General features: G+C 41.6%; 2 protein-coding genes across 2 annotated transcripts; one reads left to right on the top strand and one right to left on the bottom strand.

Annotated features, from left to right (window-relative positions):
* Positions 1–1,407: 1,407 nt before the first annotated feature.
* Positions 1,408–10,886, bottom strand: LOC135320205 (integrator complex subunit 6-like). Its single transcript, XM_064482941.1, has 4 exons — positions 10,742–10,886; positions 2,376–2,750; positions 1,913–2,006; positions 1,408–1,531 (listed from the first exon to the last, which is right to left on the bottom strand). Exons 1-4 carry the CDS (start codon positions 10,884–10,886, stop codon positions 1,432–1,434), a joined length of 714 nt encoding a protein of 237 aa, XP_064339011.1. The 3' UTR covers positions 1,408–1,431.
* A 9,516-nt stretch (positions 10,887–20,402) lies between these two features.
* LOC105104288 (integrator complex subunit 6-like) lies at positions 20,403–23,424 on the top strand. The gene is made up of 4 exons (XM_064482940.1): positions 20,403–20,628; positions 22,080–22,454; positions 22,826–22,919; positions 23,301–23,424. Exons 1-4 carry the CDS (start codon positions 20,403–20,405, stop codon positions 23,398–23,400), a joined length of 795 nt encoding a protein of 264 aa, XP_064339010.1. The 3' UTR covers positions 23,401–23,424.
* Positions 23,425–23,998: the final 574 nt, after the last annotated feature.

The raw sequence follows: 23,998 nt of genomic DNA, 5'->3' as shown, positions 1-23,998 counted from the left end.
ATCATTTTGCAATATATGAGTGGATCAAATCAACATGCTGTACACCTCAAACTTATACAATGTTATATGTCAATTGTATCTCAATAAATTTGGGGCAAAATAGTCCGTTGTATGTCTACACCATTTCCTTTACTCATTCATCCGTCAATGGACGTTTGGTTTGTTTTGATGTCTTGGCTATTGTGAATAACACTGTGATGAACATGGTTGTGCAGACATCTCTTTGATGTCTGTGATTCTCTTTTATTCTTTCTGATTTATACCCAGAAGTGGGATTTCCGGGTCGTATGGTAATTCTTTTGTTTTGTTTTGTTTTGTTTTGTTTTGTTTTAAGGAAACTCCATACTATTTTCCATAATGGCGACACCATTTTACTTTCCCGTCAACAGTGCACAAGGGCTCCAATTCCTCCCATCTTTGCCAACGCTTGTTGTTTTCTGTTCTTTCAGTAGTGGCCATTCTAACGAGTGTGAGGTGATAGGTAATGTGGCTTGGATTTGCATTCCTCTTATGCATCAGAGAACATGCACGTGGAAACTTGTCAACATTACAGGAGTCATTCAGTTACAAATTTGAAAAAAAAAAAATCCAGGTACTGAAAATGGATGAATTCCTATCATTGACATTATTGCCATCAAATCCAGAGCAAACTAAAGAACCTTCTTTGAATTGTGAGGAAAAAAGGAAGGGAAATACTAGGTATTTCAGAAAGTAGTGAAAATGAGTGTGAGAGAGTAAGAAGGGACCGTGTAAAACAAATTGTAAAAATACTCCATTGTTGCTGTCAATTTCAATAAAATAAAAATGATTTACTTAGGATGTTAACCAGACCAAGAACAGCATACAGCTTTTGGAGAATCTATTCCATATGACAATTGAAGATTTTAAATAAGACAAGTGTATAAGAAAATTACATAACGAAGAGTTGATTTATCTCGAGTTTGTGGAAAATTACAACAACTCATTGAAGGCAGGACATCTAATGGCAATGGCCCAGACCTTTCAGCAATCAAGGTTTGACCATCCTTCAAGGCAAAGAACCATGACCAGCTGAGGGGCGGTCTCCGGGCAAAGGGAATAAGAAATGGGTAGTGAAAGAAGGCAGTTATAAATACCGGCTACAACCATGTGACCTGCAGCCAAGACTGTGATATTATTTAGAATGATGAGTTAATAACCTCCCCCTCCTCGGGTAAGAGGACGAACAAACAAAGAAACAACAAGCTATACTTTCACGGGAAATTCTTAGGGCAACAGCCCCGCTTTTACTGACAAGAGAACCATAAAAATGAAAGGCTCCACTGCTTTTTTTTCTTAGCCTCTAGAAGGCAATTTTCTTGACTCCGACATTTTTAGGAAGCTTCAGCAAAATCTCATTCCATCCTGCAGCACAGAAAGTGTGTCTGCTTCTCATCCATCTTTGCAACACAATTATCTGTTTTTCTTGTGATTAACTCCGTTGCCAAGACGGTCGGATTCTACTTTTTCTAGGAACTTCTCAAGTTGCTGAATTAAGACTCCTCTTTTAAACCTGAAAATAAAGAGGCATTTAATTAACCAGAAGATATCTAAAGCCTCGATAATGTGTAAGGCATACTAGTGGGTACAAAACAGAGCTTACGACCTACTTGGGAATAGAAAGTGTATCCTAAGGGGAAGATACGGTCTAACAAAATACCAAGAGTGTCAGCTGAGGGCCAGGCCCGCCCCAGACTGTGGTGAGCTTAGAAGGCTCCATGGGCTTGGCAAAATGAATTAGAGTAAAATAATACCAACCTAAATGCCTATGGAAATAGCGCGAGCTATGACTGAGGGCCAGGGCTTGGGGAAAGCAAGGCCTGTTCCTGCCCCTGTTCAGCACTGGGCACAATTACATTCAAAACAAAATTAGAGAGTTCTTTTTTACACTCACCTTGTAGCTTCCTTGATGGTAAATTCAACAAATTGTTTCTTGACCTCAAGAGGTCCTTGCACTCCTTCAAGCAAAGTGAAAATTCTTTCATACTCTGAAGATATTAAAAAAAAATCAGCATTTGTAAAAAGATGAGGCTGGTATAGAACTCAATCTTAGCGCATCTACTAGCTCAGTAATTATTCTTCGTGAATGTTGCATCGTGTTTCTGTTTTGAATGCTTAAGTCACAACACCTGCACATCACTACTAAGGAAACTGCCATAAACATTAACCACGCCCCCCCCCAAATTAAGAGGTATATTAGGAATTTTTAGACAAAGTAAAGAAAAACCACCCTAAATTATATAAAAACCCAATTCTGTCAAAGGATGAGTTTAAAAGGTGGGCTCAGTTTATTCTAAATCATACAAAAAAGAGCGACTTCCCGTGGTTTTATTAATAGACATTCTTTCACTACTTACTTCGTCCAAACCTCCGAACTTCTTTCATTAATTGATATTTTATATCATCATTAATTTTCTGTGCCATAGCAGGACTTATTTGCAATGTATGTGGCACAGTTCCCGTTGAAGACATTACTGTGGCTTTTGAATCACCTACGGAGACACTGCAGGTTTGGGTTCCTCTTTCAGCTGTATTACTACCAGGTTTGTCAGTTAGGTCATCTTTGCTGAGACTAGTGAAGTCATCAGACACAGAATCAAATTGCTTGGGTGGAAGATCATCTGCTGCCATATTCATAAGCTCTGGTGCAGCAGATTTTGGCAAGAAGCCATTAGGTGGGGTTTGATTATTTTCTGTCTTCTCCTCGTGGACATCGTGAGTGACAGTAGCACCTGGAAACCAAATTAAGAGATTGAACTCTGAGTTAGATGCATTTTATCACCATCACAGAGACATCCCTGTGTTCTGCAGTTCTGAAGAAATTATTTCAGAAAGCACAAGGATGTACCAGGTATCAGATCCCACAAATAAGGCTGAGACAAGATCATACAATAAACCACTTTTTCTCTCTTGGCACTATCAATACATACAGAAATGTAGTTGGATAGTTCAACTAATAAGAATACATTCACAGAGCCCTGATACTTATGACTGAATGTCTCCTCAATGCCCTTTACAAGTTGAAAAGCTAAAAGTCTCATTCGATGTCAAGATGTCTGATATTCACACTCCATCACCAGAAATCCCTGTCAGTACAGGATCCTCCTCGTCCATCTTTTGTGTCTCAGAAGAGTGAAATTCTTTTCACTCCCAAGTCTGGCAGCTCTCCTTCACTTCCTCCTCCTCCTCTGTGCCAGGCACCGTGCCAGGAGCTGGGGAGCAGGAGCCAACAGGACCGAGAGAAACCATCCTCACCCTTCTGGAACCTACATGCTCGTGGGGATGCCAGGCAGTAAGTGTGCCATGATCCCACAGAACAATTACAGTGTGAACTCATGTTAGGGAAGAAGCAGGCAGGCATGGGACAGAGAGGAGGGGAGGGAGCCCCAGAGGACCACGTGGTCGGGGAGGGCCTTCTGATTCTCAGGGGGTGTCCTGTGGGCAGAGCCTGGAGGAGGAGAGAGAGCCAGCCTGTGCACACGCAGAGCAAGAGCTCCGGGCCGCGGCAAGGGCAAGCGCGGGGCCCCGGGGAGGGGACTGGCCAGCGACCAGAGAGTAAAGGACAGAGGCAGAGAGAGCAGGGAGGAGACGACAGGACACGTGTTAGGAGAGGACGGCGGGGCCAGGTCTCGCAGAGCTTGGAGACCAGCGTCGGGAGTTCAGATTGTGCTCTGAGTGCCCAGGAAAGGTGATGATGTGTTTTCCAGATGAACGTGGCATGATCTGATTTCTGTGTCAACTTCATCACTCTGACTACAGGGCAGAAAATGGGCTAGACCGGGACAAGTGGGAAAATAGAGATGTAAGCTAAGAAGCTATAGTAGTAACTTTGTGACATGATGATAGAGTAATGGAGAGAAATGGTGGGATGCAGGTTTTATATGGGGCATCAAATAGCTGGACTTGCTAAGGGATGGGAAGTCAGACAATAACAAAAGGAAAATATGAGGAATCACGAATGAATCTGGGTGTCTTAACCTGAACTACTGGGCAGGTAATAGTACCAAGTGTGTGCAGGTACTAGGCCACTGCTTGCAAGAATGGATTGTGACCAACCTTTCCTGATTCTGTTTCAGTGACGTCACACTGGTACCTTGAATTAGGTCATGGTGAGACAACTTATACTATACGTATCTGCAGACTTTAAGTACTGGGGCTTCTAAAGCTTCCCATGTCCCCCCGTGGACAGCAAGTTATTACACCCTTATGTATGTTACACCTGATGGATGGTGTTACTAGCTGAGATCGAGAAGGCTGAAAGTAGAGCATCTTTGGAGAGGGAAATGTCAGAAGATCAAACATGTAGAACCAGTGGAATTTTAGATAAGTAGTAGATACCCATTGGAGATACCATGTAAGCAGTTGTATGTGAATCTGAAGTTCAGGAGCATGTTGCGGTCTAGAGGTATAAAGGTGAGAGTTCTGGTAGTGTGAATCATAGTTAAAGCCCTAAGACTGCATGGGATCATCTTGAGAGATAGTGGATTGAAGAGAAAAGGGCCCAATATCCAGCTTTGGGTCCCTGCAATACCTAGAAGCAGGAAAGAAAAGGAAAAAACAAAACAAAACAAAAGAACAGAAAAGGGAGACAGAAAATGAGTCACTAGCAAGGGGCCAGGAATCCAGGAGAATGTGGTGTCTCGGGACCCTAAAAGTTTTCCATCAAAGAGGAAGTGAAACAGCTGTATCACATGCTGCTGAGAAATTAATGCCAAAGTGCAGCAAATACTGGTCACCTTGACGCTAACAGGCTCACTGAAGTACAATGAGAAGCAGCCAGCCTGCGCTGGGCTAGAGCACGAACAGAGTGTGAAGACAGGCAGGATGGGAGCCGACCCATCGTCTTGTTGAGCCCATCATCTCCTTCTGCCTTAGGAACCTTTTTATTTGGACTCTTGCAGCAACTCCGAATGATTGGACCTAAATAGAGCCTTGCCCCTCTACTTGGAAACATGCTCACATCTGTCCATCCTTCAAGGGCATAACTATAAGCTTCCTTTGACATGGCTGAACCCTAGAGATGGGGTTCCCCCTCCCCTTCCTGTTTGCTTAACCATGGTGACATACTTCGCCTTCTCTTAGGTGATGAGCAGCTCTTGGGCTCTCCAGGATGTTTCATTTGTTTTTGATGCCCTGCTGCAGACTGACCTGCTCCATCATTGCTTGTTTGCTGAAAAACATCAGTGAACATATCCCATTAAAGACAAAGTCAAATCATTGGAAAAATCACAGTCTTCCTATGCATATACAGCCATACATTTATATCATTAAAAGACGTCTTAATCATGGGTCGAAGATTTACCATCACTCAACACACACTCTGTACTCAGAAAATGCAGTCCAATTTAAATCAAGTCTAAGTGAAATAAGGAGAAGGTAAAATACAAGGTGTTATCCAAAGCCAAATAAGGTACAACCCTGATTACTAAGAAATCTGGGGAGTGAGTAGTTCTCATTAACCAAAGTGGTAAACACATGGTTATCTCTTTGGAGAAATACACATCATTTTGCTTCAGCCCTTGTTAGGGGAGGAAAAGAAAGGAAACATCTTTTTTTTTTTTTTTTTTGTCATTTTGTGCTTTAAATCTACCCCTAACCTTATGGAGATTCAGACATACCATCTTTGGAGCTAGGCAGGTGTAGGAAATTCTTTTCAGTGTTGGTGGCAGATAAAACATTAAGTTGAAGGGTGTAATAGGTTAGCTAAAGGTGGTTTTCATTAAAGGATAACCCAAGAATATGCTTATGCATTGTCTGAATGCAGTTGTGATAAATATTTTCCCAAACCATTTGCATTTCCCATAAGAGAGGAGTCCAGAATGGGCAGAAACTTTGCCATTGAGCATTTACTCTCTACCAGGTACTTTTTTTTTTTTTTGGTAGTTTTTCCCTTTTTGTTTCACGTCTTTTTTTTAAATGGAGGTGTGGGACATTTAACTCAGGACCTCAAGCATGCTCAGCATGTGCTCTACCACTGAGCTATATCCCCTGCCCCAGGTACTGTTTTAAATTCTTTACATGTATTAACTCAATCCTTCACTAATCCTTATGAGTTAGGTGTGATTATTATCTCCATTGTTAAAAATGAGGAAACTAAGGCATAGAAAATCAAGAAAAACTCCAATTAATTGAAGAGTTTTGGAGTGAAGTGGAATAACTCTAAGTCCAGTTTTGTTACAGAAGAGATTGTTGCATGTTCAGCGTCTTTATCCCAATGATCTCCATGAGTGCAGACATAACACCCTTTGTCTTCATGACTTAATGGTCAAGTCAGTATGTGTCTCACACACAACACACTCTCACATAGGATGTCCATGAGGACAATCCAATTATGGCAACATCACCTACTACTTCACTTTTCAAGAGAAACAGTCATTGTTTAGATAGGGCACTAGTGGCTTGAATAACAGAAACAGAGGGTGAGACTGTAATCTCGATATTAAGGGTGTTACTGGACAGAGTGGAGTAGAATAAAGACTCTGAAGCCAGGAAGATGTGGATTCAAGTCCTGGCTCTATCTCTTATCAGCTGTGTCACCCAGGGCAAAGCATTTGGCCCCTGTCAGCCTTGATTTCTTCTTATTAAAGGACAGATAGTAATACTCATCCATGAAACAGTTGTGAGCATTAAATGTGATCATTTTAAACACCAAATCCTCGTCCAACAAACAACAACTATTATCTCTGTTCAACTAACACATTCTTGAATCAGGAGGCTCCCACTTTCTGCTTACACAAGAATCTCTATGTCATATTTTATCTTTTAAATACATCTTTTTACCTTTTAAAAGTAAAGCCTGAGATTTATATTCACCCTTTGAAGAAGAAAATAATTATGCTAAAAATATCACAGTTTGGGCAGGAATAGAAGTAGTTGTCCTACCTCCTTATCATTTTTAAACAGATAGTTAACAGTATAAATCCTTCTATGTTGACCTGGATTAATCTCTTGAGGTAGAGAAGCCAACGTCTTCAGATATTCCTCATGGGTAACTATTTGTGTGAGTAGAACATTCTGATGAGAAAATGGAGAATCACTGGAAAAGAAACTGATGCTATACAGCTCAAATGTATGATCCTCTAGGGAGGACATGATCACAGACTATGTTAGCAACATATACCATGGCACCAAATAGAGTTTAGAATCTCGTATGTAGGATCTATATCATGTTCTAAGATCTAGAATCATCTGCCTTCATCAAATCATTTCTCAGTTCATCATCACTACTGCCTATAGGCTCAAACCACTAGGTCTAGAACGACTCCCTTATGCCTCAAGCCAGGTTTGAGAATGGGCTGACCGCCCTTATAGCACCATTCCAACTAAAATACCATACTTGTTCCCTACTTGGAAGAGTCTAGACTCCATAGTATTCTCTTCTCAGAGAACTTTAGGTAGTGGACATTAACCTCTTTGGATAATTTGATTAAATCTACAAACTTTCTTCCCAAGAAAGCCACCTTACACACAAAACTTGGTATATAATTTCAGGTCTGCGTCCAGCCCTGAAATCTTCTCAAGTTAATAGACAGATGATCCCACTTAAAATCAACAAAATGGAGTAAAGATGTTTTATAAACATTTGAATATAGATGAAAAAAATTTAACACAATATTTACAAACCAAATCCAGCTACATATTAAAAGGGTTGTAAAGAAATAAAAGGATTATGTACCAAAACCAAGAAGGATTTATCCCAGGAATGAAAGTTTGAATTATTATCTGAAAATTAATTAATCTAATATATCATATTACCAAAAGAAAGGACAAGAAAAAATCATATTATTATGTCAATGGATACAGAAGAAGCATTTGACAAAATCAAAATCTTTTCATGATAAAAATACTCAATAAACTTGGAATAAAAGGGTACTTCCTCAACCTGGTAACAGGCAGCTACAAAGCCCCCAGACCAACATTGGTATGAAATATGTAAACTATGATATGAAAGACTGTATGCTTTCCCCCTCATTGGAAAGTAAGGCAAGGAGTCTGTTCTCAACACTTCAATTCAATATTGCACTGAAAGTTCTAGCAGGGAAAATTAGCCAGGAAATCATAATAAAATGCATCCATTTTAGAAAGGAAGAATAATCACTATCATTATTTACACATAACATGATTTTGTACAAGCCAATCCTAAGGAATCCACTAAAAATATATCCAAACTAATAAACAAGCTCAGCAAAGATGCAGGATACGATATTCACAAATTACTGGCAATAATCAGTCAGAAAATTAAATTTAAAAACAATCTCATTTACAATGGCATTTAAAAACATAAAATTTAGTTGTAAACAAATTTATCAAAAGAAGTACAAAGCATGTACACTGAAAACTACACATTACAGAAAAAATGTAAAGAAGACAAACGGGAAAAATTCCCATGTTCATTGATTGGAAAAGTTGTTAAGTTGGCAATACTCTTGCAATTGATCTACAGATATAATACAATTACTACAAAATCCCAGCTGGGCTTTTTTTTTTTTGAAATTGATAAAGTATATGTGTTAATGTAGGTTCACCAGTTGTAACAAATGTGCCACTCTGTGGTGGAGGCTATGCATGTGGGGAGCAAGGAATATATGGGAAATCTCTGTACCTTCTCAATTTTGCTGTGAACTGAAAACTGTTCTGAAAATATAAAGTCTAAAAAATTCACTTCCTGCAGTAGACTGAATGTTTGTGTGGCCCCAAAATTGAAGTTGAAATCCTAAACCCCAATGAGATGGTGTTAGGAGATGTGGCCTTTTGAAAGTGATTAGGTCACGAGGGTGGAGCCCTCATGAATGAGATTAGTGCCCTTATAAAAGAGGCCCCAGAAAGTCCTCTCATGCTCTTTTTGCCATGTGAAGATCCAACAAGTGAGCAGTCTAATCTGGAATAGGGTCCTCACCAGAACTCAACCCTGCTGGCACCCTGATCTCAGACTTCCACCCTCCAGAACTGTGAGAAATAAATTCCTGTTGTTTTTAAGTCCCTGAGTCTATGGTATTCTGTTATAGCTGATGGAACTGACTGAGATGCTGGCAATCAGTGATGGTATTTATGCTTGATTTGGAAATGTTGAACTGAACAAGAAGGACGTTATAAAAGACAGAAATCAAGAGTTCCTATCTACAATATATCAGCACGGGGGAAAGTACCAAATTCTAGAAGTAGTTGGTATGATGAGGCTTAATAAGGTTTAGTCATCCTCCTGCCTATACCAGTCAACTAGAGATGCAGACAAAGTAAGTGATGTATATGTTGTTGCCACTGCTGCTGTTACAAGAAACTGGCCTTCGTTCTGTGACTGTGGAACGTGGTTAAGAAGTCTCCATAAGTGTGCTGTCACCTCAACTGAGGTAGGCAAGAAAGCTAACGGACTAAAACCCACAAACATGACCTGGAACCTGATAAGGACAGACAAATACATCCCAATTCTTGCTGCGTCTGATCTTGTTGACAAGCATATCTGCAGAAACCGAGGCCTTACTTCCTGGAGCTAAATATAAACAACTGGCCCAAAAAATAGAGAACTTGAGGGATAATCCAGGAGAAAGTAGAGAAATTGTAGGCCCAGCTGCTGCTTCATGCCAAAAGGTGGATTTGCAGATTAGCGACAGCGTGTGGGAGCTGCAAAATGGTGGCTGCATCTCTTCCACCAAACTCTCCAGCCTCCCAGAATCTCCCTGTGGCACCTTCTGACCAGAAACACGCAGGAAGTGCCAGCGTCCATAATGTGAGTCACCCATGATCATCTCTTTAAACCATCCTTAATCACTAAATAGAGACAATACCAAAGTCATCATTCTGCCCAGCATGGTCCATCTCTCCCACCTACAACCAAAAAACACTAACCCTCCTCTGAAAGGGAGCACAAAGTCCTATATTTCCTTAAGTCTTGTTCATTCTTCTACCTGATTCATAACCCAGTTTAATATCCTGTATCTTAAATACCAAAAAATAAAGTTAACTAATAACACATCTTGTGTTGGAAAATAAGGGGCTGAGAGGGTATCAAAACCAAAATGATTTGGTAAATCTATCTGTGAATCAATTCGTACAAAAATAAAGAACTAATACTCGTAATCATTACAGTCCTTGTTTCTGCATATGGTTATGTGGTTGCTTCTTCCGCTACCCCTTCCACATCCTCTAACCCTCACAAGCCGTTTCCCTGGTGATTGTCCTTTTCCTGACGGGGTGGCCCAACCTTTCACTCTTGGGGTTCATGGCCACTAGTAGCCCCGAACCAGTCAGATTGGTGTAGTGGTAGTTTCCACTGACTTTAATCAGCGGACATGGGAGTACCGAGAGGTCACCTACAGGAGCTCCTGAATTTCAGACACACTCCTATCTTGCACTGTGGCTCAGAGTCCCTGAAACAATCAAATCCCAGGCTTGCCTTGATTAGAGATCCAAGAACTCATGTGTGAAGAGGAGGCTTCTTGAGGATGGTCACTTCTACACTGAAAAATTATATTGTTAATCTTTCTCCCATTCTTACCCAAAGGGGCATGTAACTTTTTATGAGGGTGGCTGTACAGTGGGGAAGAGAAATAATCCTATTTCTCTACGATGATAGGACCCCACTCTGAACTGGTACTCATTCCTAGAGACATAAATGTCATTCTGGTTCTTTTGAGAAACACTTGGCTTATGGCTGGGCCTTCGTACAGACTGAATGCTGGACCTTGGGGCACCCAGTCGCCATGCCACCTGAGCTGCCGGTCCTAACCTGAGTGTTTTCTGATCCACCAAGTCACAGCGGAGGGTATGTGCAGAAGCACCTCCTGTCCAACGGAGCTGGTATGGACGAGACTGGACTCAAGCAGGCCCTGAAGCCACAGGTACTCTGCATGAGGAATTGGCTCCACACCCATGGCTCTGGCTCCTGCTCCGTTAATTTCTCCCTCTTGCTTGCGAGAGTTTTAAGATTAAAGGTTCCCATGACCTTAGCCCTATGGTGTTACCCCCATCATATTACAGGACAAAAGTGAGTTTGCTGATGTAACTAAGATTCCTAACCATTCGACCTTCACAAAGTGGGATTAATGGGGGCGCCAAACCTCCTCTCATGAGCCTTTAAAGCTGAGTTTTCTCCAGCTGTTAGCACAGGCGGATGAGGCAGCGAGGAAGTGCTCGGAGAAGTCGCTGTGCCACTGCTGGCTTGGAGGTGGAGAGGACCGCCTGGAAAGGGCCTGAGAGTGGCCTCTAGAGTTGAGGGAAACCCGGGACTTCAGTCCTATCCGGCAAGCACTTGGGTTCTGCTGACAATCCGAATGAATTGGAAAGAGCATCCCACCCCAGATCTTCCAGGTGAGCCCACGGCTTGGCTACAATCTTTTTCTTTTTCTTTTTTTTCTTTTTGCAGATTATACTTATTTAAATTGAAGTATAGTTGACGTACTATGATATATAAGTTACAGGTGTACAATATAGTGATTCACAAGTTTTAAAGGTCATAATCCACTTATAGTTACTATAGACCATTGGCTATATTCCTTGTGTTGTACAATCGTACACCCAATACTATACCCAAGAGTTTGTAACTCCCACTCCCCTACCCCTATATTACGCCTCCCCTCTTCCTTCTCCCCACTGGTAAACACTACTTTGTTCTTTATAACTGTGAGCCTGCTTCTTTTTTGTAATAGTCACTAGTTGGTTGTATTTTTTGATTCCACATATAAGTGATATCATACAGTATTTGTCTTTCTCTGTCTGACTTACTCCACTTAGCATTATACCCTTCAAGTCCATCCATGTTGTTGCAAATGGCATTGTTTCATTCTTTTTTATGGCTGGGTACATGTGCGTATATACAATATATCCCTTGCATATACACACCACATCTTCTTTATCCATTCATCTGTCGATGGACAGAAGTTGCTTCCATATCTTGGCAATCGTAAATAATGATTCTATGAATGTTGAGGTGCATTTTTTTTTAATAACGTTTTTTTTTTCAGGTATATACCCAAGAGTGGAGTTGCTGGGTCATATGGTAGTTGTAGTTTTAGTTTTTTGAGAAGCCTCTGTACTGTTTTCCACAGTGGCTGCATTAATTTACATTCCCACCAGCAGTGTACCAGGGTCCTCTTTTTTCCACATCCTCACAACACTTGTTATTTGTGTTCTTTTTGATGATAGCCATTCTGACAGGTGTGAGGCGATATCTCATTGTAGTTTTGATTTGCATTTCCCTGATGATTAGTGATGCTGAGCTTCTTTTCATGTGCCTATTGGTCATCTGCATGTAGTCTTTGGAAGAATGTCCACTCAGGTCTTCTGCCCAGTTTTTAATTGGATTTTTTTTTTTTTTTTTTGGAATCTGAGTTGTATGAACTGTTTATATATTTTGGATATGAATGCCTCATATCATTTGCAAATATTTTCTGCCATTCAGTAAGTTGTCTTCTCGTTTTGTCGGTGGTTTACTTTGTTGTGCAAAACCTTTTAAGTTTAAAGAGGGCCCTTTGTGTATTTTTGCTTTTGTTTCCTTTGCTTTAGGAGACAGATCCAGAAAAATATACTGCTACAACTTATGTCAAAGAGTGTTCTGCCTATGTTTTCCTCTATGAGTTTTATGGTTTCCAGTCTTACATTTTAGGTCTTTAAACCATTTTGAGTTTATTTCTGTACATGATGCTAGAGAATGTTCTCATTTCATTCATTTACATGTAGCTGTCCAGTTTTCCCAGCACCACTTATTGAAGAGACCATCTTTTGTCCATTGTATATTCTTGCCTCCTTTGTCCTAGATTAATTGACCATAAGTGCATGGCTTTAGTTCTGGGCTTTCTATTCTGTTGCATTGATCTCGGTGTCTGTTTTTGTGCCAGTATCATACCGTTTTGATTACTGTAGCTTTGTAGTATAGCCTGAAGTCAGGAAGCATGATTCCTCCAGCTCTGTTCTTCTTTTTCAAGATTGGTTTGGCTATTTGGGGTCTTTTGTATTTCCATACAAATTTTAAAATTATTTGTCCTAGCTCTGTGAAAAATGCCATTGGTATTTTGACAGAGATTGCATTGAATCTGTAGATTGCCTTGACTAGTATGGTCGTTTCAATAATACTAATTCTTCCAGTCCGAGAACCAATCTTTCCATCTGCTTGTGTAAGAACACAACTTGGCTAAAATCTTGATTTTGACCTCTGAAGACCTGAAGCATAGAACTGAGTCAAAGCCATCCAGATTCTGAGCTATAGAACTGTGAAATAAGAGATGGGTGTTGCTTTAAGCCACTGAATTTGGGGTAACTTTTAAGCCACTAAATTTGGGGTTATTTGTTGCACGAAATAAAAAACACATACACCTTCTGAGTCTGCACCCACATCGTCACTGGATTTCACTATATCCAGTTGGCTAGAGAAGCAACACATGAGGCCTGGATGACAGGCTGCCTTCACAGTACGCAGGAAATGCCTATATCAGCTTCCAGAACAAAAAGAGAAACAGTATGCACGATTTACACAGTCTGATTCATTGGATGTACACTCAGTTTAAAACAGAGCATATATGAAGAGGCACTTCTGGATTGAAGTCAGGGCCTGTGAAAATCCCCTCTTGCAGAAGAACGATGAGGACACGGGCACATATTGTGACAAAAAAATATTTTGCAAACTCTGTAAGTTATCAAAAGTTTTGCAACAACGTGAAGAGCATTTATTCAAAAACAGTGGCCAGACCACAATAGGACCAGTGAGTTCTGGGAGGATGTAACTTTCACTATCCCCCCCTTCCCCCAGCCTCAGCTCCATGGTAGCCTCGAAACCCATGACCTCACATCTGGAGTAGCTGGGAACACCAGCAGCCTGTCAGCCAGTGGTGGGGACAGAACTGACTGAAGCTCTCCAGTGATCTCTATGCCCAGACAATTGTCACATTTAACACGCTTGGCAACTCCTTGAAATGCACTATTCTCACGGCTTGTCCATATTTCAACAGTCTGAGAGCTCACTGTGTGTGAACAGCCCTATTCACTACCTCAGGGTACAAGGCAGGAATCCTGTGGTGCAGTGTTGAAGAGAAGGGGTGACAGTGGCAATCTTGTCTTGCTGCGATTTTACATGGAATACGTCTAATGTTTCTCCCGTAGGAATAATGTGCACTGTAGGTTTCTGGTAGACACCTGTCTTAACAAATGCTTTTACTTTCTCCACATGAGTATCTGTTGCACTTTTGATGCTATAAATTCCCTCTTTGGCTGTCAATATAGTGAGCCAGTTTCGGATTTTTTAGCTCTCAGCTTCAAAGTCACCCTTTTGGCCTGATCTGTGAGAATTGTTCTGGTCCCTTTAATTTTTTTTTCTTCTTGCAGAAGTGGGCACAGGAGTCAGCCTGTAGAGGGCGCCAGAGGCAGTGCTGGGGGAAGCGGGCTCCGGGCTCTGGGGGGCTGGCCCAGAGGCTCCAGAGGCGGAAGCCTGTCTAGGCTGCAGCGTCTCCAGTGCCCGGTGGCGCAGGGTGGGTGCCGGCGGCAGCTGTGGCCAGCGGCTTCCTTGGAGCCTTCTCGGGCAGTGAAACATCAGCTTGTGGTGAGACACTTCGCCGTATAGTTCACTCCCAGGCTCCCTAGAAGGCATATTTCCAGCAGCTGCCCAGGGCACATTCTAGAAGGATCCACGTGTGGAGCAGCATGTGTTTACCACCATTTCGTGAGTTTCTTCCAGGCTCCTCCATCAGGGTCAGGGTTGACCCTTGGAGCGTGGATCTCTTCCCCGGGCTGCCTCGCTGCCCTGGAAGGGGTCTGTCCCCGGGTGTTCTCCACCCAGGGTGGAGCCCGTCCTGAGGGACCCCTCAGCTCTGAGGAGACGCTGCCTTGGGGGCTGGTCCCAGCCCAGGGGTGGCCGTTCCTCGGCTGCCTTACCTCAGCCGTGTTGGGGACAGACTGCCCTTGGTGCTCCAGCTCAGGTCTGGGAGGGTTTTCCTGTGTGATTCTTCCCCCACCGGTGACGGGTCACTTCCTCGGGGGGGGGTGGGGGTGGGGGTGGGGGTGGGGGCGCATCGCAGGCTTGAGGGTGAGGGGTGCTTCTTGGCGTCCATCGGAGCCCTGGGAGGGGACATTTCCTGGGTGCGTTACCCCAGGGCTGCAGGTGCCTCTCCCTTGAGGGCTCTCCCTCAGCTGTGAGAGCCTCTCCCGGGCGCCCAGCTCAGCATGGGGCGGGGGGCACTTGTCCTTGGACCCTCTGTCTCCATTCTGATGGGGCAGCTTTTCTGGTGATGCACTCGTCGTGAGTGGGGACTCTTAGTGGCAGCGCTGTCTCTGTCCTCAGAGGACTTAGAATTGGTGCTGTCGCCCCCGAGGGGGTGCTGTTCCTCGGATGCTGTGAGGCGAGGTGGACCTTGGGATGGTCTGGCTCAGCTGTCAGGGGAGAGAACTTTCCTCTGGGTGCTTTCTCAGCACTGGAGGTTTGAGCTCTTTGTTGAGGCTCCCTCTGTGATCTGGGGCAGCTGATACTGTTCCTTGGGAAATTGGTCCCTGCCCAGGACAGAGATTCTGTCTTGAGTGCTCTTTCTTAGTCCGAGATGGGGACGTTTTCTTGGGCACTTTAGCCTGCTTATGTAGGGGTGGCTCCTGGTTCTTGGGTCCTCTATCTAAGCCATGGCTGAGGACGCTTCTTTGGGCTCTGTGTCCACCTTAGGGGGTGGATTCTTCTTGGTGTTGTCCGTCCCAGCCTTTAGGGGGTGTCTTAGTTGGGAGTTCTAAGGCATATTGCTGGCAGGGGAGGGGGTGCTGTTTCTTGGATGCTCTGCCTCAGCCTCGGGGTAGTGAGGTTTTTTTATCTTAGACTTCTCTGAGTATTTTCTTTTTCTTTTAGTTACATAATTTTATTCTGATTTTTAAAATAAAACTTTTCTGTACTGTGAAAAAAATAAAATTTCGTAATTACAAATGGAAAACCATAAAACATTCCACCTATTGTTATCTTTCCTTTTAGCAGTTTGGTTTTTATCTCTGCTTTTAAAAAGATTTGCATATAGTTGACGTACAATATTATGTATGTTACAGGTATACAATATAGTGACTCATGGTTTTTAAAGATTATACTCCATTTACAGTTGTTATAGAATATTGGCTATGTTTCTTGTGTCATACAATATATCGTTGTAGCTTATTTTATACATAATAGTCTGTACCACTTAACCCCCTACCCCTATATTGCTCCTCCCCCTTCCCCCTCCCCACTGGTAACCACTAGTTTGTTCTCGTCATCAATGAATCTGTTTTTTTTTTCTTCTCAATTTACTAGTTTGTTGTAGTTTTTACATTGCACATATAAGTGATATCACACAGTATTTGTCTTTGTCTGAGCTATTTCACTTAGCATAATACCCTCCAGGTCCATCCATGTTGCTGCAAGTGGCAAGATTTCCTTCTTTGTGACTGAGTAGTATTCCATCACACACACACACACACACACACACACACACACACACACACACACACACCTCATTTATCCATTCATCTGTTGATGAACCGAGGTTGCTTCCGTATCTTGGCACTTGTAAATAATGCTGCTCTTAACATTGGAGTGCATGTATCTTTTCAAATTAGTGTTTTTGCTTTTTCTTAAGATATATACCCAGGACTGAAACTGCTGGGCATTCAGCAGTTTTTTTTACACGCAAAAATATGCTTCTTACCCCTAATTGAAATCATACTACTTATCTTAGAAGTTGTTACCTTTTTTGGTAACTTATGTCAGAAGCCTTTTCTCTAGTTGATGTTATTCTAAATCTTGTGTTTAAATGGTTGCAAAGTATTTAATCATATAGCTATATAATGATATTTATTCACTTCTGTGTTGTTAAGCATTCAATTTATTTGTGATTTTCAATTTTATAAATCCTTATATATAATATAATATTTATATATAAGCATTTATGAAATTCATTTCTATTAGTAGAAATAGTATCACATGGGAAGAAATCATGAACTAGTCATCTCCAGAAAAATTGCAGCAATTTTAGAAGTGTGTATGAAGGCACGTTTTCTTGTCATCTTGACCATAATAACTCCTAACTATCATTTAATTTTAACATTCATAGGGAAAGGTGTGTTGTCTTGCCTTACTTTTAACTTCTTTCCTTACTTCCTGTGTTAGGTTTATTTCATTCCAACTGTCTTAAACAGGCCCTGGCTGACACAAGCAAAAACTAATTTTTAAGAAGAATACCAAGTAGCTTGCAGCAAGCTGGGGGAAGGATTTACAATGAATATTAAAGATAGGGGGTATATGTTCTCAATCTATAAAAAGATATAACTAAATATGAGAGGAACATAGTAGTTGAGAAAGTCAGGAGCATTTAAAGAAGAAGCAGTTCAGTAGTTCAGTAAAGGAGAAGTAGCCATAGCCAACCAATACATGGGGATGTGCTTTTTCTTCCCTAGCAAGGTTGATGTCTGTTGTTTTGGTCTGTTGTTACCTTTTGGGGGAACGTGCCTCCTCCCCTGCACAGGGTCATACTGAAACTGTGCCCCTCGTGACACAAACAAGGGCAGTTTACACTCTTTGCAGAGAGAAGTCAAGGCTGAGCTGTTGAAACAGCAGCACCTTAAAGAAACGCCCCATTAGTTCATGCTTCCTATAGCTCCAAGAATTGCGTAGCTTCAGCTCAAACCAGATTGCTCAGTTTGTGTGTGTGTGTTTTCTTGATTTCTTTATCTCAGCCTTGAGAGATTTCTAGCCAACTTTTCAGCTACGTCCTTGAGCTTCTGGGTGGAGATCTGGGTTCAACCTGCAGTGGGTGAGTGTTCCAGTTGTACCACATACACACACTTGCTGTACAGGCAGCCTGTCGTTTCAGCCGCTCTGGCGGGTGTGCAGGGACCTCTCATTATGACGAAACTTGCATTTCTCTGCTGATTAATGAAGATATGAATTGGCCATTTGAGTATGTCTTACATGAAGTGCCTTTTCAGGTCTCTTGCTCTTATTTTACTAGGATGTGTGTAACTTTTATTGAAGTATAGTTGCTTTTCGATGTTGTGTTAGTTTCTGGTGTACAGCATAGTGATTCAGTTATACTGGAATTTTAAAACTGGCTTATAGTTCTGCATATATTCTGGAGTCCACTGATTTTTGGAGATACGTGTATACATAGATAAGTATGCACAAGTATTTATACACATCATGTATATTAATCATATATAGATATATATGAGTATATGAATAATTAAATATATAAATGTTGATACAATTTACATACCTATAACGTTCTGAGTATCTTCTACATACCTGTTTTGCTTTTTCACCCTCTTAATAGTGTCTTTTTGATAAACAGAAGTTTCAAATGTAATTAGGTCTAATTAGACAATCTGTGATTTTTTGGTTAGTGCTTTTTTACCCTCAAAAAACAAACAAACAAACAAACAAAAAAAACAACTTTGCCTATCTTAAAGCCATGAGGGTAATATCCTAAGTTTTCTAACAGATCTCCCATTCATCTCTAATAAATTTTTGTGGAATGGGGTGAGGTAAGAAGCAAGGTTTATTTTTTTCCTGTGTACATATCAAGTGGACTTATTAAAACCACTATCTTCTCCACAGTGGTTTGCAGGGGACCTTGTGTCATAAATCCAGCTGTTTCCCTATTTCCAGATTTGTTTCTAGATTCTCTGTCCTCTTCCATTGGTGTATTTGCCCATCCTTGCTCCATTTCCACACTGTTTTATTTAGAATGCTTTTGGAGTAAATCTTCAAATTTGGTAGTATATGTCCTCCAGCTTTGTTCTTTTCCTTAAAGACCATCTTGGCTATCCTAAGCCCTTTAATTTCCATGCACTTTTTTTTGTTGTTTTTTTTGTTTGTTTGTTTGTTTTTACCACCAGCTTGTCAATTTTCACAAAAAATGTAACATAGTGGGATTTTAAATGGGATTAGTAGAGATCATTTGGGGGAGAAGTGACAATAATGACTCAATAACAAATCTTTCAATCCATGCAGAAAGTATTTCTCCCCGTTTACTGAGGTCTTTAATTTCTCTCAGTGATGTTTTACAGTTTTCGGGTTGTGCTCTAGCACTGTTTCATTAGATTTAGATATTTGACGTTTTTGATACTATTTTCAATGGCATTTACGTTTTTGCATTCTAATTACTTGTTGCTGTTATGCAGAAAAAGAAAAGTGGTAATGATGATGGCCACAAAGCGGTTTTTATTATAACTAATAACTTGATTAAGTTCACTTATTAACGCTAATGATTTTTTCTTCTTTTGCATATTCTATGTAACGCCGTCTGTGAATAATGACGGTTTTACGTTTGCCTTTCCAGGCTAGACTTTACAACGATTATAATTTCCTGGTGCTGCTGCACTTTCAGAACCATCAGTACATGGCTGAATGGCTAGTGGACGCCGTTTTGTCCGAACGCAGGGGAAAATGTTTGCTATTTCACTGTTAAGTATGATGTTTGCTATAGTTTTTTTTTTTTTTTTTGGTAGATACACTTTATCAGATTAAGGAAGTTGCTGTCTATTCCAAATCGCTGATAGTTTTCTTCATGACTAATTGTTGAAATGTAACCCATCTATAAAAGTGATCATAAGGTTTTCCCTTGGTTTGTTGTCGTTGTTGTTAAGTGATGCATTACATTGATTTCTGAATGTTAAACCATTGAGTTTAAAATTTTAAACCAATCTTGCCTTCCTGCAGTGTATCTCATCAAGACAGGATGTATATCCCTTTTATATACTACTGTATTTGAGTACTCTTTGGTTTAGGATTACTGGGTCTCAGTTCAGGAGAGATGTTAGGATAAAGGCCGATAGTTGTCCTTTCTTCAGCTGTCCCTGTGAGATTCTCAGGTTTATGTTGGCCTTTTAAAATGAGGACCAAGGAAAGGAATTATTTCTCCTAACAAGAGTTGACACAAATGTTGGGGGTGGGGGGAAGGGTATAGCTCAAGTGGTAGAGCCCATGCTTAGCATGCATGAGGCCCTGGGCTCAATCCCCAATACCTCTATTACAGAAAAAAAAATTAAATAAATAAACCTAATAACTTCCACCACCCCCCCGAAAATACAAAAAAAAAAAAAAAAACCAGAAAAATCAATTAAAAAAAACCCAAGATATTTAAAAACAAAAAAAAGAGTTGACACAAATTGGTTTCTCCTCCTTCAAAGAAGTAATCCACTTTTTTGTTGCTGAGTGTTGCCCGTTCCCCAAGAATCCTGGTTACTCATGGTTACACCATGTTTGGCTTTGGACGACATCTTGCGTGTTAGCTTCTTTTTTAAAAATAATAAAATAGACGGATTAAAATTAAGTTGCTTTTCCTGAAGAGAGTATTTGTTGAAGTATGGTAAATTTTGGACCGTGGTTAAAACTCAAATTAGCGATTCAAATTCTTGGTTGTATAGACATACAGAAAATATTTGCAATTTTGTGATTGATGGAGTTTTGCTGTGAATGGAACGTGTTCATTGATGTTTCTCAGGAAGTGATGAGTGACGAAGCAGAGGAGTTTGCTGTAGGGCCTGAAAACCAAATGGAACTTTGTGGAGAACCCGAGAGTCCCTCTTTATCTGAGGAAAAGCCGAGCATGGGCCTGCTGCCAATGAAACAGGACGAAGAGGGAGAATCCCATTCCGGGGCCCTATCCATGTCCGTGGAAGATAGTAAGAATGACTATTCTCACCTCCTCTTCATGACCTTACCCAGCAGGGTCTGGATTCTGCCTCCTCCACTTTGCGGGAGTTGTTCTCATCAAGGACACCAGTTTTGGTTGAGGTTGCCATTGATGTCTCAGCCATGTTTGACACAGTTGTTCACTCCCTCCTTCATGGAAACTTTCTTGGATTCCCATACTCCGCGATCTGCTGGCTTTCTTCTCATATCGGTAACCCCCCTTTCATTCTTTTTTTCTGCTTTTCCTTGCCATTTCCCCTGTAAGTACTACTGTAAAAATTCCTGAATCTCACCATTTTTCTCTATCCCTCCAGTCCACTCTGACATGATCTTTCACCCAGATACGATAATAGCTTCTTATCTGATCTGTCTGATTCCCATTCTGGCCAGGGGTCTGACCCTCACTGTCTAACCCTGCAGCTGGAGTGATCATGCTGACACAGAAATCAGATCATGCCACGTTCATCTGGAAAACACATCATCACCTTTCCTGGGCACTCAGAGCACAATCTGAACTCCCGACGCTGGTCTCCAAGCTCTGCGAGACCTGGCCCCGCCGTCCTCTCCTAACACGTGTCCTGTCGTCTCCTCCCTGCTCTCTCTGCCTCTGTCCTTTACTCTCTGGTCGCTGGCCAGTCCCCTCCCCGGGGCCCCGCGCTTGCCCTTGCCGCGGCCCGGAGCTCTTGCTCTGCGTGTGCACAGGCTGGCTCTCTCTCCTCCTCCAGGCTCTGCCCACAGGACACCCCCTGAGAATCAGAAGGCCCTCCCCGACCACGTGGTCCTCTGGGGCTCCCTCCCCTCCTCTCTGTCCCATGCCTGCCTGCTTCTTCCCTAACATGAGTTCACACTGTAATTGTTCTGTGGGATCATGGCACACTTACTGCCTGGCATCCCCACGAGCATGTAGGTTCCAGAAGGGTGAGGATGGTTTCTCTCGGTCCTGTTGGCTCCTGCTCCCCAGCTCCTGGCACGGTGCCTGGCACAGAGGAGGAGGAGGAAGTGAAGGAGAGCTGCCAGACTTGGGAGTAAAAAGAATTTCACTCTTCTGAGACACAAAAGATGGACGAGGAGGATCCTGTACTGACAGGGATTTCTGGTGATGGAGTGTGAATATCAGACATCTTGACATCGAATGAGACTTTTAGCTTTTCAACTTGTAAAGGGCATTGAGGAGACATTCAGTCATAAGTATCAGGGCTCTGTGAATGTATTCTTATTAGTTGAACTATCCAACTACATTTCTGTATGTATTGATAGTGCCAAGAGAGAAAAAGTGGTTTATTGTATGATCTTGTCTCAGCCTTATTTGTGGGATCTGATACCTGGTACATCCTCGTGCTTTCTGAAATAATTTCTTCAGAACTGCAGAACACAGGGATGTCTCTGTGATGGTGATAAAATGCATCTAACTCAGAGTTCAATCTCTTAATTTGGTTTCCAGGTGCTACTGTCACTCACGATGTCCACGAGGAGAAGACAGAAAATAATCAAACCCCACCTAATGGCTTCTTGCCAAAATCTGCTGCACCAGAGCTTATGAATATGGCAGCAGATGATCTTCCACCCAAGCAATTTGATTCTGTGTCTGATGACTTCACTAGTCTCAGCAAAGATGACCTAACTGACAAACCTGGTAGTAATACAGCTGAAAGAGGAACCCAAACCTGCAGTGTCTCCGTAGGTGATTCAAAAGCCACAGTAATGCCTTCAACGGGAACTGTGCCACATACATTGCAAATAAGTCCTGCTATGGCACAGAAAATTAATGATGATATAAAATATCAATTAATGAAAGAAGTTCGGAGGTTTGGACAAAGTAAGTAGTGAAAGAATGTCTATTAATAAAACCACGGGAAGTCGCTCTTTTTTGTATGATTTAGAATAAACTGAGCCCACCTTTTAAACTCATCCTTTGACAGAATTGGGTTTTTACATAATTTAGGGTGGTTTTTCTTTACTTTGTCTAAAAATTCCTAATATACCTCTTAATTTGGGGGGGGGGCGTGGTTAATGTTTATGGTAGTTTCCTTAGTAGTGATGTGCAGGTGTTGTGACTTAAGCATTCAAAACAGAAACACGATGCAACATTCACGAAGAATAATTACTGAGCTAGTAGATGCGCTAAGATTGAGTTCTATACCAGCCTCATCTTTTTACAAATGCTGATTTTTTTTTTAATATCTTCAGAGTATGAAAGAATTTTCACTTTGCTTGAAGGAGTGCAAGGACCTCTTGAGGTCAAGAAACAATTTGTTGAATTTACCATCAAGGAAGCTACAAGGTGAGTGTAAAAAAGAACTCTCTAATTTTGTTTTGAATGTAATTGTGCCCAGTGCTGAACAGGGGCAGGAACAGGCCTTGCTTTCCCCAAGCCCTGGCCCTCAGTCATAGCTCGCGCTATTTCCATAGGCATTTAGGTTGGTATTATTTTACTCTAATTCATTTTGCCAAGCCCATGGAGCCTTCTAAGCTCACCACAGTCTGGGGCGGGCCTGGCCCTCAGCTGACACTCTTGGTATTTTGTTAGACCGTATCTTCCCCTTAGGATACACTTTCTATTCCCAAGTAGGTCGTAAGCTCTGTTTTGTACCCACTAGTATGCCTTACACATTATCGAGGCTTTAGATATCTTCTGGTTAATTAAATGCCTCTTTATTTTCAGGTTTAAAAGAGGAGTCTTAATTCAGCAACTTGAGAAGTTCCTAGAAAAAGTAGAATCCGACCGTCTTGGCAACGGAGTTAATCACAAGAAAAACAGATAATTGTGTTGCAAAGATGGATGAGAAGCAGACACACTTTCTGTGCTGCAGGATGGAATGAGATTTTGCTGAAGCTTCCTAAAAATGTCGGAGTCAAGAAAATTGCCTTCTAGAGGCTAAGAAAAAAAAGCAGTGGAGCCTTTCATTTTTATGGTTCTCTTGTCAGTAAAAGCGGGGCTGTTGCCCTAAGAATTTCCCGTGAAAGTATAGCTTGTTGTTTCTTTGTTTGTTCGTCCTCTTACCCGAGGAGGGGGAGGTTATTAACTCATCATTCTAAATAATATCACAGTCTTGGCTGCAGGTCACATGGTTGTAGCCGGTATTTATAACTGCCTTCTTTCACTACCCATTTCTTATTCCCTTTGCCCGGAGACCGCCCCTCAGCTGGTCATGGTTCTTTGCCTTGAAGGATGGTCAAACCTTGATTGCTGAAAGGTCTGGGCCATTGCCATTAGATGTCCTGCCTTCAATGAGTTGTTGTAATTTTCCACAAACTCGAGATAAATCAACTCTTCGTTATGTAATTTTCTTATACACTTGTCTTATTTAAAATCTTCAATTGTCATATGGAATAGATTCTCCAAAAGCTGTATGCTGTTCT

Source organism: Camelus dromedarius, chromosome X (assembly GCF_036321535.1).
Source record: "Camelus dromedarius isolate mCamDro1 chromosome X, mCamDro1.pat, whole genome shotgun sequence".
Classification (NCBI taxonomy): domain Eukaryota; kingdom Metazoa; phylum Chordata; class Mammalia; order Artiodactyla; family Camelidae; genus Camelus; species Camelus dromedarius.
This window is presented reverse-complemented; position numbering and strand designations above follow the sequence as displayed.

What these genes read in the sequence shown, in the direction of transcription:
- LOC135320205 (XM_064482941.1), bottom strand. Translation starts at nt 10,886, where the DNA reads ATGGGTGTGGAGCCAATTCCTCATGCAGAGTACCTGTGGCTTCAGGGC. An exon ending in GTGGATCAGAAAACACTCAG is followed by an intron (nt 2,751 to 10,741) that starts GTTAGGACCGGC and finishes TTTGGTTTCCAG; the next exon opens with GTGCTACTGTCACTCACGAT. An exon ending in AGTTCGGAGGTTTGGACGAA is followed by an intron (nt 2,007 to 2,375) that starts GTAAGTAGTGAA and finishes TAATATCTTCAG; the next exon opens with AGTATGAAAGAATTTTCACT.
- LOC105104288 (XM_064482940.1), top strand. Translation starts at nt 20,403, where the DNA reads ATGGAGTTTTGCTGTGAATGGAACGTGTTCATTGATGTTTCTCAGGAA. An exon ending in ATCCATGTCCGTGGAAGATA is followed by an intron (nt 20,629 to 22,079) that starts GTAAGAATGACT and finishes TTTGGTTTCCAG; the next exon opens with GTGCTACTGTCACTCACGAT. An exon ending in ACCATCAAGGAAGCTACAAG is followed by an intron (nt 22,920 to 23,300) that starts GTGAGTGTAAAA and finishes CTTTATTTTCAG; the next exon opens with GTTTAAAAGAGGAGTCTTAA.